Source organism: Tachyglossus aculeatus, chromosome 25, assembly GCF_015852505.1.
Source record: "Tachyglossus aculeatus isolate mTacAcu1 chromosome 25, mTacAcu1.pri, whole genome shotgun sequence".
NCBI classification, from domain to species: domain Eukaryota; kingdom Metazoa; phylum Chordata; class Mammalia; order Monotremata; family Tachyglossidae; genus Tachyglossus; species Tachyglossus aculeatus.
The window spans coordinates 2,223,486-2,237,365 of NC_052090.1; the positions used below are offsets into that span (position 1 = coordinate 2,223,486).

General features: G+C 49.9%; 1 protein-coding gene across 1 annotated transcript in view; it reads left to right on the plus strand.

Annotated features, from left to right (window-relative positions):
* The first annotated feature begins 1,877 nt into the window (after positions 1–1,877).
* USP14 (ubiquitin specific peptidase 14) overlaps positions 1,878–13,880 on the plus strand; it is a 38,443-nt gene continuing 26,440 nt past the window's right edge. Inside the window, exons 1-2 of the mRNA XM_038766717.1 lie at positions 1,878–1,966; positions 6,922–7,067. Of these exons, the coding sequence (XP_038622645.1) occupies positions 1,951–1,966; positions 6,922–7,067 (162 nt within the window). The 5' untranslated portion in view covers positions 1,878–1,950. The remainder of the gene's footprint in view (positions 1,967–6,921; positions 7,068–13,880) is intronic.

Genomic DNA, 13,880 nt, shown 5'->3' on the forward strand with positions numbered 1-13,880 from the left:
GCCTCCTGGAGGAGGTGAGCTCTCAGGAGGGCCTTGAAGGGGGGAGAGAGCTAGCTTGGAGAATGGGCAGAGGGATTGGGGGCATTCCAGGCCCGGGGGTCGATGGCGGGACAGGCGAGAACGAGGCCTAACGGTGAGGAGATTAGGATACGGTGGATACAGAATACGGAATTCGGATAGATTACGGTGAGGATAAATAATAATCATTAATAATAATAATAATAATAATAATTGGCATTTGTTAAGCGCTTACTATGTGCAAAGCACTGTTCTAAGCGCTGGGGAGGATACAGGCCGATCAGGTTGTCCCCCGTGGGGCTCCCAGTCTTCATCCCCATTCGCCGGGTGAGGGGACGGGGGCCCGGAGAAGTGAAGCGGCCTGCCCGAGATCACACAGCGGACACGCGGCGGAGTCGGGACTCGAACCCGTGACCTCTACGATCGACTGATAGGTACGGATACGGAATTCGGGTAGATGACGGTGAGGAGAAATACGATTGATTGATTCCCAAGCGCTTCGTCCAGCGCGGCGCAGCCAGTAGGCGCTCAATCGATGGGATTGAATGAATGAATGAATGATTGAATGAATGAATGAATGAATGAATGAATGAATGACTGGGCATATCACTCCCCTCCTCAAAAATCTCCAGTGGCTACCAATCAATCTGCGCATCAGGCAGAAACTCCTCACCCTGGGGTTCAAGGCTGTCCATCCCCTCGCCCCCTACTACCTCACCTCCCTTCTCTCCTTCTCCAGCCCAGCCCGCACCCTCCGCTCCTCCGCCGCTAATCTCCTCACCATTAGGCCTCGTTCTCGCCTGTCCCGCCATCGACCCCCGGCCCACGTCCTCCCCCGGGCCTGGAATGCCCTCCCTCCGCCCATCCGCCAAGCTAGCTCTCTTCCTCCCTTCAAGGCCCTGCTGAGAGCTCCCCTCCTCCAGGAGGCCTTCCCAGCCTGAGCCCCTTCCTCCCTCTCCCCCTCGTCCCCCTCTCCATCCCCCCCATCTTCCCTCCTTCCCTTCCCCACAGCACCTGTATATATGTATATATGGTTGTACATATTTATTACTCTATTTATTTATTTATTTTACTTGTACATTTCTATCCTACTTATTTTATTTTGTTGGTACGTTTGGTTCTGTTCTCTGTCTCCCCCTTTTAGACTGGGAGCCCACTGTTGGGTAGGGACTGTCTCTATGTGATGCCAATTTGTACCTCCCAAGCGCTTAGTCCAGTGCTCTGCACATAGTAAGCGCTCAATAAATACGATTGATTGATTGATTGATTGACCCCCGGCCCACGTCCTCCCCCGGGCCTGGAATGCCCTCCCTCCCCACATCCGCCAAGCTGGCTCTCTTCCTCCCTTCAAGGCCCTGCTGAGAGCTCCCCTCCTCCAGGAGGCCTTCCCAGCCTGAGCCCCTTCCTTCCTCTCCCCCTCGTCCCCCTCTCCATCCCCCCATCTTCCCTCCTTCCCTTCCCCACAGCACCTGCATATATGGATATATGGTTGTACATATTTATTACTCTATTTATTTACTTATTTTACTTGTACATTTCTATCCTATTTATTTTATTCTGTTGGTACGTTTGGTTCTGTTCTCCGTCTCCCCCTTTTAGACTGGGAGCCCGCCGTTGGGTAGGGACTGTCTCTATGTGTTGCCAACTTGGACTTCCCAAGCGCTTAGTCCAGTGCCCTGCACATAGGAAGCGCTCAATAAATACGATTGATTGATTGACTGATTGATTGACTGCCGCGTCACGGCAACCGCGGGGCCTTGCTCTTTCCGGTGCCCGCCCCCCGAGTTCCGGTGCCCCCCTCCCCCGCCCCGCACCGGAGCCTCCCGCCGCCCCGCCCCGCCCCCCCCCCTCCTCTCCGTGCCGCGGCGCGCCATCGCCGGGGGCCGCTGTGAATGAGCCGCAGAGCGGCCCCCGCGCCCGCCTCGCCCCGCCATGCCGCTGTTCTCAGGTGAGACCGGCCCGGAGCCTTCCCTCCTTCCCTCCTTCCCTCCTTCCCTTCCTCCTTCGGTCCCCCGCAGGCCCCGGGGAGCCCCGCCCGCCCCGCCCGCCCCGGGCCTCTGCGGGGCCCCGCCGTCGGCAGGCCCGAAGGGGCCTCACCCACGTGCGGCGCCCGCCCCGTGCCCTTGCAACACTGCTTGGCCCCTAGCAAGCGCTTAATCAATCAATCAACCAATCAATCAATCGTATTTATCGAGCGCTTCCTATGTGCGGAGCACTGTACTAAGCGCTTGGGCAGTACAAATTGGCAACACACAGAGACAGTCCCTACCCAACAGCGGGCTCCCAATCTAGAAGGGGGAGACGGAGAACAGAACCAAACATACCAACGAAATAAAATAAATAGGATAGAAATGTACAAGTAAAATAAATAAATAAATAGAGTAATAAATATGTACAACCATATATACAGGGGCTGTGGGGAAGGGAAGGAGGTAAGATGGGGGGGATGGAGAGGGGGGCGGGGGGGGAGAGGAAGGAAGGGGCTCAGTCTGGGAAGGCCTCCTGGAGGAGGGGAGCTCTCAGCAGGGCCTTGAAGGGAGGAAGATTGTTAGCTTGGCGGATCAATCAGTCAATCAATCAATCGTATTTATCGAGCGCTTCCTATGTGCAGAGCACTGTACTAAGCGCTTGGGCAGTACAAATTGGCAACACACAGAGACAGTCCCTACCCAACAGCGGGCTCCCAGTCTAGAAGGGGGAGACGGAGAACAGAACCAAACGTACCAACGAAATAAAATAAATAGGATAGAAATGTACAAGTAAGATAAATAAATAGAGTAATAAATATGTACAACCATATATACATATATACAGGTGCTGTGGGGAAGGGAAGGAGGTAAGATGGGGGGATGGAGAGGGGGACGAGGGGGAGAGGAGGGAAGGGGCTCAGTGTGGGAAGGCCTCCTGGAGGAGGGGAGCTCTCAGCAGGGCCTTGAAGGGAGGAAGAGAGCGAGCTTGGCGGAGGGGCAGAGGGAGAGCATTCCGGGCCCGGGGGAGGACGTGGGCCGGGGGTAATTATACCATCAATCAATCAATCATCATCATCAATCGCATTGATCGAGCGCTTACTATGTGCGGAGCACCGTAGTAAGCGCTTGGGAAGTCCAAGTGGGCAACGTATAGAGACAGTCCCTACCCATCAGTGGGCTCCCAGTCTAGAAGGGGGAGACAGAGAACAAAACCAAACGTGCTAACAAAATAAAATAAATAGGATAGATATGTACAAATAAAATAAATAAATAAGTAATCAGCATCAATCGTATTTATTGAGCGCTTACTATGTGCGGAGCACTGTACTAAGCGCTTGGGCAGTACAAGTTGGCAACATAGAGAGACAGTCCCTACCCAACAGTGGGCTCCCAGTCTAAAAGGGGGAGACAGAGAACAAAACCAAACGTGCTAACCAAATAAAATAAATAGGATAGATATGGACAAATAAAATAAATAAATAAGTAGGGTAATCATCATCAATCGTATTTATCGAGCGCTTACTATGGGCGGAGCACTGTACTAAGCGCTTGGGCAGTACAAGTTGGCAACATAGAGAGACAGTCCCTACCCAACAGTGGGCTCCCAGTCTAAAAGGGGGAGACAGGGAACAAAACCAAACGTACTAACAAAATAAATAGGATAGATATGTACAAATAAAATAAATAAATAAGTAGAGTAATCAGCATCAATCGTATTTATTGAGCGCTTACTATGTGCGGAGCACTGTACTAAGCGCTTGGGCAGTACAAGTTGGCAACATAGAGAGACAGTCCCTACCCAACAGTGGGCTCCCAGTCTAGAAGGGGGAGACAGGGAACAAAACCAAACAGACTAACAAAATAAAATAAATAGGATAGATATGGACAAATAAAATAAATAAATAGAGTAAAAAATATGTACAAGCATATATACATATATACAGGTGCTGTGGGAAAGGGAAGGAGGTAAGATGGGGGGGATGGAGAGGGGGACGAGGGGGAGAGGAAGGAAGGGGCTCAGTCTGGGAAGGCCTCCTGGAGGAGGTGAGCTCTCAGGAGGGCCTTGAAGGGAGGAAGAGAGCGAGCTTGGCGGATGGGCAGAGGGAGGGCATTCCAAGCCCGGGGGTGGACGTGGGCCGGGGGTCGATGGCGGGACAGGCGAGAATGAGGCCTAACGGTGAGGAGATTAGCGGCGGAGGAACGGAGGGTGCGGGCTGGGCTGGAGAAGGAGAGAAGGGAGGTGAGGTAGGAGGGGGCGAGGGGATGGACAGCCTTGAAGCCCAGGGTGAGGAGTTTCTGCCTGTTACGCGACCCCCCGAAGACTGAGCCCCTTCCTTCCTCTCCCCCTCATCCCCCCTCCATCCCCCCATCTTACCTCCTTCCCTTCCCCACAGCACCTGTATATATGTTTGTACATATTTATCACTCTATTTATTTATTTTACTTGTACATATCTATCCTATTTATTTTATTTTGTTAGCACGTTTGGTTTTGTTCTCTGTCTCCCCCTTTTAGACTGTGAACCCACTGTTGGGTAGGGACTGTCTCTATATGTTGCCAATTTGGACTTTCCAAGCGCTTAGTACAGTGCTCTGCACATTGTAAGCGCTCAATAAATACTATTGATGATTGATGATTTATCGAGCGCTTACTGTGTGCACAGCACTGTACTGAGCGCTTGGGAAGTCCAAGTCGGCCGCACAGAGAGACAGGCCCTACCCAACAGCGGGCTCACAGTCTAGAAGGGGGAGACAGAACAAAACCAAACATACTGACAAAATGAAATAAATAGGGTAGATATGAACAAGATAAATGGAGTAATAAATATATACAAACATATATAGAGGTGCTGTGGGGAAGGGAAGGAGGTAAGATGGGGGATGGAGAGGGGGAGAGGAATAATAATACTAATGGCATTTATTAAGCGCTTACTATGTGCAGAGCACTGTTCAAAGCGCTGGGGGGGACACCAGGTGATCAAGTTGGCCCACGTGGGGCTCACAATCTTAATCCCCATTTGACAGATGAGGTAACCGAGGCTCAGAGAAGTTAAGTAACTTGCCCAAGGTCACAGAGCAGACATGTGGCGGAGTCGGGATTCGAGCCCATGACCTCTGACTCCAAAGCCCGGGCTCGGAAGGGGCTCAGTCTGGGAAGGCCTCCTGGAGGAGGGGAGCTCTCGGGAGGGCCTTGAAGGGTACAAACATATATACAGGTGCTGTGGGGAAGGGAAGGAGGTAAGATGGGGGGGGATGGAGAGGGGGACGAGGGGGAAAGGGAGGAAGGGGCTCAGTCTGGGAAGGCCTCCTGGAGGAGGGGAGCTCTCAGTAGGGCCTTGAAGGGAGGAAGAGAGCTAGTTTGGCGGATGGGCAGAGGGAGGCCATTCCAGGCCCGGGGGAGGACGTGGGCCGGGGGTCAATGGCAGGACAGGCGAGAACAAGGCACGGTGAGGAGATTAGCGGCAGAACAGTGCTTTGCATATAGTAAGCGCTTAATAAATGCCATCAGTCAATCAATCAATCGTATTTATTGAGCGCTTACTGTGTGCAGAGCACTGTACTAACTGCTTGGGAAGTACAAGTCAGCAACATAGACAGTCCCTACCCAACAGTGGGCTCGCAGTCTAAAAGGGGGAGACGGAACAAAACCAAACATACTAACAAAATAAAATTAATAGAATAGATACGTACAAGTAAAATAAATAAATAAATAAATAGAGTAATAGATATATACAAACATATACATATATACAGGTGCTTTATTGTGCCGCACCGGCCCTCTGGAAACGCGTACGGGGCGGCCCCGGGGTTGGGTTTTAACAATCCGCCGGCTCAGCGTTGCACCGCAGATTTTGATCCCCAAGTTGAAAGGGGCACATAATAATAATGACATTTATTAAGCGCTTACTGTGCGCAGAGCACTGTACTAAGCGCTTGGGAAGTACAAGATGGCAACATATAGAGACGGCCCCTACCCAACAGTGGGCTCTAAGCGCTGGGGTGGTTACAAGCAGCATGGCTCAGTGGAAAGAGCCCGGGCTTTGGAGTCAGAGGTAATGGCTTCGAATCCCGCTCCGCCACGTCTGCTGTGTGACCTTGGGCAAGTCACTTAACTTCTCTGAGCCTCAGTTCCCTCAACTGGAAAATGGGGATTAAGACTATGAGCCCCACGTGGGACAACCTGATCACCTTGTATCCCCCCAGCGCTTAGAACAGTGCTTTGCACATAGTAAGCGCTTAACAAATGCCATTATTATTATTATTATTATTATCAGGTTGTCCCACGGGGGACTCACAGTCTCAAAACCCAGTTTACAGATGAGGTAACTGAGGCCCGGAGAAGTTAAGCGACTTGCCCAAAGTCACACAGCTGACAGTTGGCAGAGTCGGGATTTGAACCCATGACCACCGGCTCCAAAGCCCGGGCTCTTTCCACTGAGCCACGCCGCTTCTCTATCACCAGCGGGCTTTTGACCAATTTCCCCACGGTGATCTCAGCAGTCGAGATCATTCGGCCAGTGACACCGGTTCTCCTAAAATTGGGTGTGTGGGTGGGGAGGGGAATGAAATGCTTTTTGTCTTGCATTAAGTAGGATTTGGTTCTTGTCACTTTGACCAGGATTCTGGTGGAAATGTTGAACCAACGGCTCAGCTAACACTTGAAATTATTTATTTTCTGTTATTTCAAAGAAGTAGGAGGCACGAGGGCCTTCGGGGACACCCATCAGGCTGATTTTTTTTGACACATCCACTCATGCCAGCCGGGAATTGCTTATTTATTTTCCCTCTTCAGGGTCTCCTCCTTTCCCTGTGAACCAGCTCCTCTAAGTTCTACCCTGTAACTTGGTCTTACGGGAAATAATACAGGGCCCGGAGCTAACTCCCCATGAGGAATGTACTAAAGCAGACAGATGAGCCGAACTCTTTATTTGCAGTTAATGTGAAATGGGGGAAGGAGAAGTTTGACGGTGTGGAGCTGAATACCGACGAACCTCCCATGGTGTTCAAGGCCCAGCTTTTTGCACTGACCGGAGTCCAGCCAGCCAGACAGAAAGTTATGGTGAAAGGAGGAACTCTGAAGGTAAAATTAAATAAAAGTCTTTTCCGCGTGGAGCCATGTCCCGTTGAGTGTTGCTCATTTTGCATTTAAAGGGGAGTTTTGTACAGCTGAGAAATTCTTTTAGGACGTTTTTTATGTGTCTACACATAAAGTGTATGAGAGATACTTTATACGCTGGCTCGAGGAAAGACGATTGCTTCAGTGAGAGTGTGGCGGCCCACAGGTCTCACCGCAGGTCCCTCTCTTCCCTAGGCTGTCGGGATGACAGGAGGGTGTGGGAGGGGTGTAAGAGCTCGAAGCCCAACCCCTTCCGCACATCACTTGTCAGGGTGGATCCGATCCGCGGGTGTATTTTGGTCCTCTCCTGGTGCTTGTCTGTCCTTCTCAGCCTGCAGTGCCTGCTTGTCTGTCCAGGTGAGTGAGGAGGGATAGGCGCGACAAGCACTTCAGCAAAACGAGTAGAGCCCAGTGAAGGAGCCCCGAGGTCCGAGAAGCTGACAGCTACTTAGGGGCAGGTTGGAGCAGGCAGAAAGTAGAGAGAAAGAGGTGCAGGTATCTCGTAGAAAGTTTCCACAAACCCTTAGCTATTGCCTGTTCAGCCATGACGTTTTCATTCCTTGCTGTTAAAATTTGGATCTACACCCCCCCCAAATATGGGCACCACCAACTGTACATATTTCCTCTATCCACTTAACAGTAGTATCCCGCTTAATTCTTCGTAGTCTTGAAATTCATTCATTCAGTCGTGTTTATTGAGCACTTACTGTGTGCAGAGCACTGTACTAAGCACTTGGGAAGTACAAGTCGACAACGTACAGAGGCGGTCCCTACCCAACAACGGGCTCACAGTGTAGAAGGGGGAGACAGACAACAAAACAAAACATTTAGACAGGTGTCAAAATCGTCAGAACAAATAGGATTAAAGCTATGTGCACATCATTAACAAAATAAATAGAATAGTAAATATGTACAAGTAAAATGAATAGAGTAATAAATCTGTACAAGTATATACAAGTGCTGCGGGGAGGGGAAGGGGGTAGGGCGGGGGGGTGATGGGGAGGAGGAGAGGAAAAGGGGTTCAGTCTGGGAAGGCCTCCTGGAGGAGGTGAGCTCTCAGTAGGGCTTTGAAGGGAGGAAGAGAGCTAGCTTGGCGGATGTGTGGAGGGAGGCCATTCCAGGCCAGAGGAAGGATGTGGGCCGGGGGTCGACGGCAGGATGGGCGAGAACGAGGTACAGTGAGGAGGTTAACGGCAGAGGAGTGGAGGGTGCGGGCTGGGCTGGAGAAGGAAAAAAGGGAGGTGAGATAGGAGGGGGCGAGGTGATGGAGAGCCTTGAAGCCGAGAGTGAGGAGTTTTTGCCTGTTGCGTAGATTGACTGGCAGCCACTGGAGATTTTTGAGGAGGGGAGTAACATGCCCAGAGCGTTTCTGCACAAAGATGATCCGGGCAGCAGCGTGAAGTATAGACTGAAGTGGGGAGAGACAGGAGGATGGGAGATAAGAGAGGAGGCTGATGCAGTAATCCAGTTGGGATAGGATGACAGGTTGAACCAGCAAGGTAGCAGTTTGGATGGAGAGGAAAGGGCGGATCTTGGCAATGCTGTGGAGGTGAGGCCGGCAGGTTTTGGTGACGGATTGGATGTGTGGGGTGAACGAGAGAGCGGAGTCGAGTATGACACCGAGGTTGCGGTCTTGTGAGACAGAAAGGATGGTAGTGCCGTCTACAGTGACAGAAAAGGGAGAGGGTAGGGTTTGGAAGGGAAGATAAGGAGTTCAGTCTTGGACATACTGAGTTTTAGATGGTGGGCAGACATCCAGATGGAGATGTCCTGAAGGCAGGAGGAGATATGAGTCTGGAGAGCGGGAGAGAGATCAGGGGCAGAGAACTAGATTTGGGTGTCATCGGCGTAGAGATGATAGTTGAAGCCGTGGGAGTGAGTGTAAATAGAGAACAGAAGGGGACCAAGAACTGACCCTTGAGGAACCCCTACAATAAGGGGATGAGAGGGGGAGGAGGAGCCCGCAAAGGAGACTGAGAATGAACGGTGGGAGGGATGAGGAGAACCAGGAGAGGACGGAGTCTGTGAAGCCAGGGTTGAGGAGAAGGGGATGATCCACAGTGTCGAAGGCAGCTGAGAGGTCAAGGAGGATTAGGATAGAGTAGGAGCTGTTGGATTTGGCAAGAAGGCCATTGGTGACCTGTGAGAAGGCTGTTTGGGTGGAGTGTAGGGGACAGAAGCCAGATTGGAGGGGGTCAAGGAGAGGGTTGACATTCTATTCCCCACTACTACATGAAATGCAAGGCCCTGTTAAAGCAGAATCCTGAATTCCAAGTACCTGGTCCTAGGGCTCCCTGATGTAATTTAGGGTCAGAGAGGGGCCGGATGACCACTGGTAGCACTTAAAATTTACGGATACTCTAACTGACCCAGTGAGGCAACCTAGTGTATGTTGCAGAAGTAGTACATCATAAGGACACATCAAAAGGGTCTTTGTTCAAGTTACTATTAGTATTTACGATGATGGTGATTGTGGTATTCCTTAAGCAGTTAACATGTGCTAAACTCCGGGGTAGCTACAAGCTGATCAGGTTGGACATAGTCCCCGTACCAAATGGGGCTCACAGTCTAAGCGGAATGGTGAACAGATATTGGATTCTCCACTTTACAGATGAGGTAACTGAGGCACAGAGAAGTGAAGAAAAAATAATGGCATTTGTTAAGTGCTTACTATGTGCAGAGCACTGTTTTAAGCTCTGGGGAGGATACAAGGTGATCAGATTGTCCCACATGGGGCTCACAGTCTTAATCTCCATTTTACTGATGAGGTAACTGAGGCACAGAGAAGCTAAGTGACTTGCCCAAGGTCACACAGCTGACAGTTGGCGGAGCTGGGATTTGAACCCATGACCTCTGACTCCGAAGCCTTTGCTCTTTCCATGGAGCCATGCTGTTTCCAAGTGAAGTGACTTGCCTAAGGGTGCAGAGCTGGGATTAGAGCCCAGGTCCTCTGACTCCGAGGGCTGTGCTCTTTAAGGGCACAGAAGTAATCAGTGAATAGTATTTATTGAACACTTACTGTATGCAGAGACTGTACAATCTTGGGAGAGTACAGTAGAGGTAGGAAACAGTCCCTGTCCTGGGAGAGAAAATAGTAATAATAATAATGATAGTATTTAAGTGCTTATTATGTGCCAAGCACTGTTCTAAGCATGGGGGTAGATACATAGTAATTGGTTTGTCCCATGTGGGGCTCACTGTCTTAATCCCCATTTTACAGGTAAGGTAACTGAAGCACAGAGAAGTCAAGTGACTGGCCCAAAGTCACACAGCTGCTAAGTGGCGGAGTCAGGATCAGAACTCGTGAAGTCCGACTCCTAAACCTGTGCTCTTTCCACTAAATCACGCTGCTTCTTTATAGTAAAGTAATAAAGTATATAAAACTAGCTGCTATCGGGAAGTTGGACCTAGTTAGGTGTTTCCGAAGTGCTGATGTAGGGGTTGGGTAATGCAGTTTGGGGAGAAGAGAAATTAGGCCTACATAATAATCCCAGCCCCTCCACTTGTCTGCTATGTGACCCTGGGCAAGTCACTTCACTTCTCTACCTCAGTTACCTCATCTGTAAAATGGGGATTAAGAATGTCCGGCCCATGTGGGATAAGGGACTGTTTCCAGCCTAATCTGCTGGTGTCCACCCCAGTTCTTAGTACAGTGCCTGGCACAGAGTAAGTGCTTAACAAATACCACAGTTATTATTAATCAGAGAAGGGCTTCTGGAGGAGATGTGACTTCAGAAATGCTTGGAGCCAGTCAGTGGATTCATTCATTCATTCAGTCATATTTACTGAGCACTTACTGTGTGCAGAGTACTTGGGAAGTACTAAGTGCTTGGGAAGTACAAATTGGCAACATATAGAGACGGTTCCTACCCAACAGCAGGCTCACAGTCTAGAAGGGGGAGACAGACAACAAAACAAAACATGTAGATAGGTGTCAAAATTGTCCGAACAAATAGAATTAAAGCTATATGCACATCATTAACAAAATAAATAGAATAGTGAATATGTACAAGTAAAATAGAGTAATAAACCTGTACAAATATATACAAGTGCTGTGGGGAGGGGAAGGAGGTAGGGCGGGGGGATGGGGAGGAGGAGAGGAAAAAGGGCGGCTCAGTCTGGGGTATTTATTTGAAGCTGTCTTTGGAAATGAGAGGGTAGTGTTGGTTGGGGAGAACCCAGAATGAGACACAAGAGAGTAGGTTATCTGGAATTAATCAATCAGTGGTATTGAGCATTTACTATGTGCAGAGCAGTGTACTAAGCCCTTACAGAGTACACTCCAACAGAAGAAGCACGAAGAGTGCCAGGTAGGGTGTAGAAGAGATGAGTAGATAAAATGAGAGGAGAATTCGGATTGTAGGCCTTTGAGCCAATTGCCAGGAGCTTCTACCTGATGCAGACGGGAATGTAGAATCTGTGTAGTAATGAGGCTGCATGGTGGTGGGGTGCAGGGAAAGGAGGCAAGTCACCTCTGGCTCCCTCCGTTGCTTCAGAGCTATTCTATTCCCTTCCCAGGTTCTTGTAAAAACAAGCACCACTTCTGGACCATGGAACATAGCCACAGAAGCTGAGCCTGAGGGGGGCTGGGGCCTTAGAAGTAAGAGGCGTCCAGTGCCTTTTGTACCTGACAGGGAACGAACCAGCCAAAAGCAGCCATCTGATATTGAAGTGGCAGCTGGCCTTCCTAGAGAGAGGAATCCTGGTGCCCCAGGAAACTGGGGGTTGGAGTTTTCCTGTTCCTGTCTCACGGGGGGCTGGAGGGCATTGGAGAAAGTCCCTTTGGCCTTTCGGCAGACCACATTTCTGCTTTTCTCTCACCCAAGTTAGACTAAGAACACTAACAGTGAAGAAGGGATTCTGTGCTTCCCCATACTGCTGAGTTTTTTATATCCCTAAAGTAGAGGTCCTCCATCATTACAGTCTGCGAAGGTGTTCTGCTCACTGCTCCCCAGTCCTCAGAAACCTTCAGTGAGTCTCCATTTCTCTCCACATCCAGCAGAAACTCCTAATCATCGACTTTCAGGCCCTCCATCAGCTCTCTCCCGACTACTTCTCCACTTTCTCCTCTCACTGCGCTTCAGCTCGCAGGCTTGGTTGGTTCCCCTTTCAAGTTAATCTCATTATGTCTCTTTTCAGCTTTCCTGCACTGACCTCTTGATCACTCCCTTCCACTTTAACAATAATAATAATAATGTTGTGATATTTGTTAAGCGCTTGCTATGTGCCAGGCACTGTATGGATACAGGCAAATCAGGTTGGACACAGTCCCTGACCCACGTGGAGCTCATACTCTCAATCCCCATTTTACAGATGAGGTAACTGAGGCCCAGAGAAGTTAAGTGACTTGCCGAAGGTCACGCAACAGACATGTGGCAGAGCCGGGAATAGAACCTTCTGACTCCGAGGCCCTTGCTCTAGCCACTAAACCACACTGCTTCCAAAACCTAACCACGAAGGGATTGATCCAAAGTCAGTTGCCTTATCCATCGGACAAGTGGTCCCCATTGCCCGGAGCTCCCTCCCGCTTCATATTTGGCAAATCCACTTCTCTCCATCTTCACCAGGGGCTTAATCTCTCATTTCTCCACATATATACCTCTCATGAGCCCCTTGAGGGGACAGGGACCTTGTATAATTCCCCTCTCTGTATTTTTTTCCCCGGTGCTTAGTACAGTGCTCTGCACACAGTAAGTGTGTAATAAACACCATTGTTATTACTGCTTCAGCACTTCTGCGTCACCCAAGCACTTGGGAACTAGTACCTCTCCTTTGTGCTTATGTATATAAACTTTATACTGTATTGCCTCCTCCTACCTGTAGTTTATGTTAGTGACAGTGCCCTCCTCCCTGCCCTTCCTGCTGGATAGCAAGTTACTTGAGGGGAGGGGTTACGTCTGTGAATTCTGTTGTACTCTTCTCCAGAGATTACAGTAATATTCTGTACCCAAGTGTTCATTGATTAAAGAGGGCCTCCTGCCTGCCCTTGATTCCCTGGGCATGCCACGTATGGAGTAGGTGCCTGTGACAACCCCCACCCCCATTCCAAAAATGGGACTAGAAGTGGGCCCATGGGGACCTTCCTTCCCAAAGGTGAAGGATTGGGGGGCAGCCACCTAGAAGTTCCCTGTAGACCACATTTTGAGAGACTCCCTTCTTAAATGAAGTGAAGTTTCATTTTTCATCCCTTTCTTGGTGGGTAGCGATATTATTGGTAGGAAGCTATTGCAACAAATATTTTAGTAGCAGCAATGGTACTGAGCACAAATCGGGTGGGAATAATTCTGTTTATTTCGCAGACACCGTCTACTTGTTTTGTTTTGCTGTCTGTCTTCCCCTTCTAGACGGTGAGCCCATTGTTGGGTAGGGGTTGTCGCTATCTGTTCCTGAATTGTACTTTCCGAGCGCTATGTACAGTGCTGTGCACACAGTAAGCGCTCAATAAATATGATTCAATGAATGTGGTCCTTGGGATAGAGTCCCAGTCGGTGGCAGACACAGAAGGAGTGATGCAACAAAACACTGAGACAACATGAAATCCAAACACAAAGCTTAGTAGGGTACTGTGGCTAGAGGAGCAAAATTTCAGGCTGCTCGGCACTCAAATTCTGCAGTCACAACCTTGCTGAGGTTTTGTGGAGACGGCACTGGACCGCGGCTGCTTTTCTCTACCCCACCAGGCTGGTGTTAGACAGGCTGGGATGGAGGTTCCTTGGTGACCAGGAGGGCTGGTAAGGGTTTCCAGGAAAGCAGTGAAGTGATCTCGTAGAGGAGGAG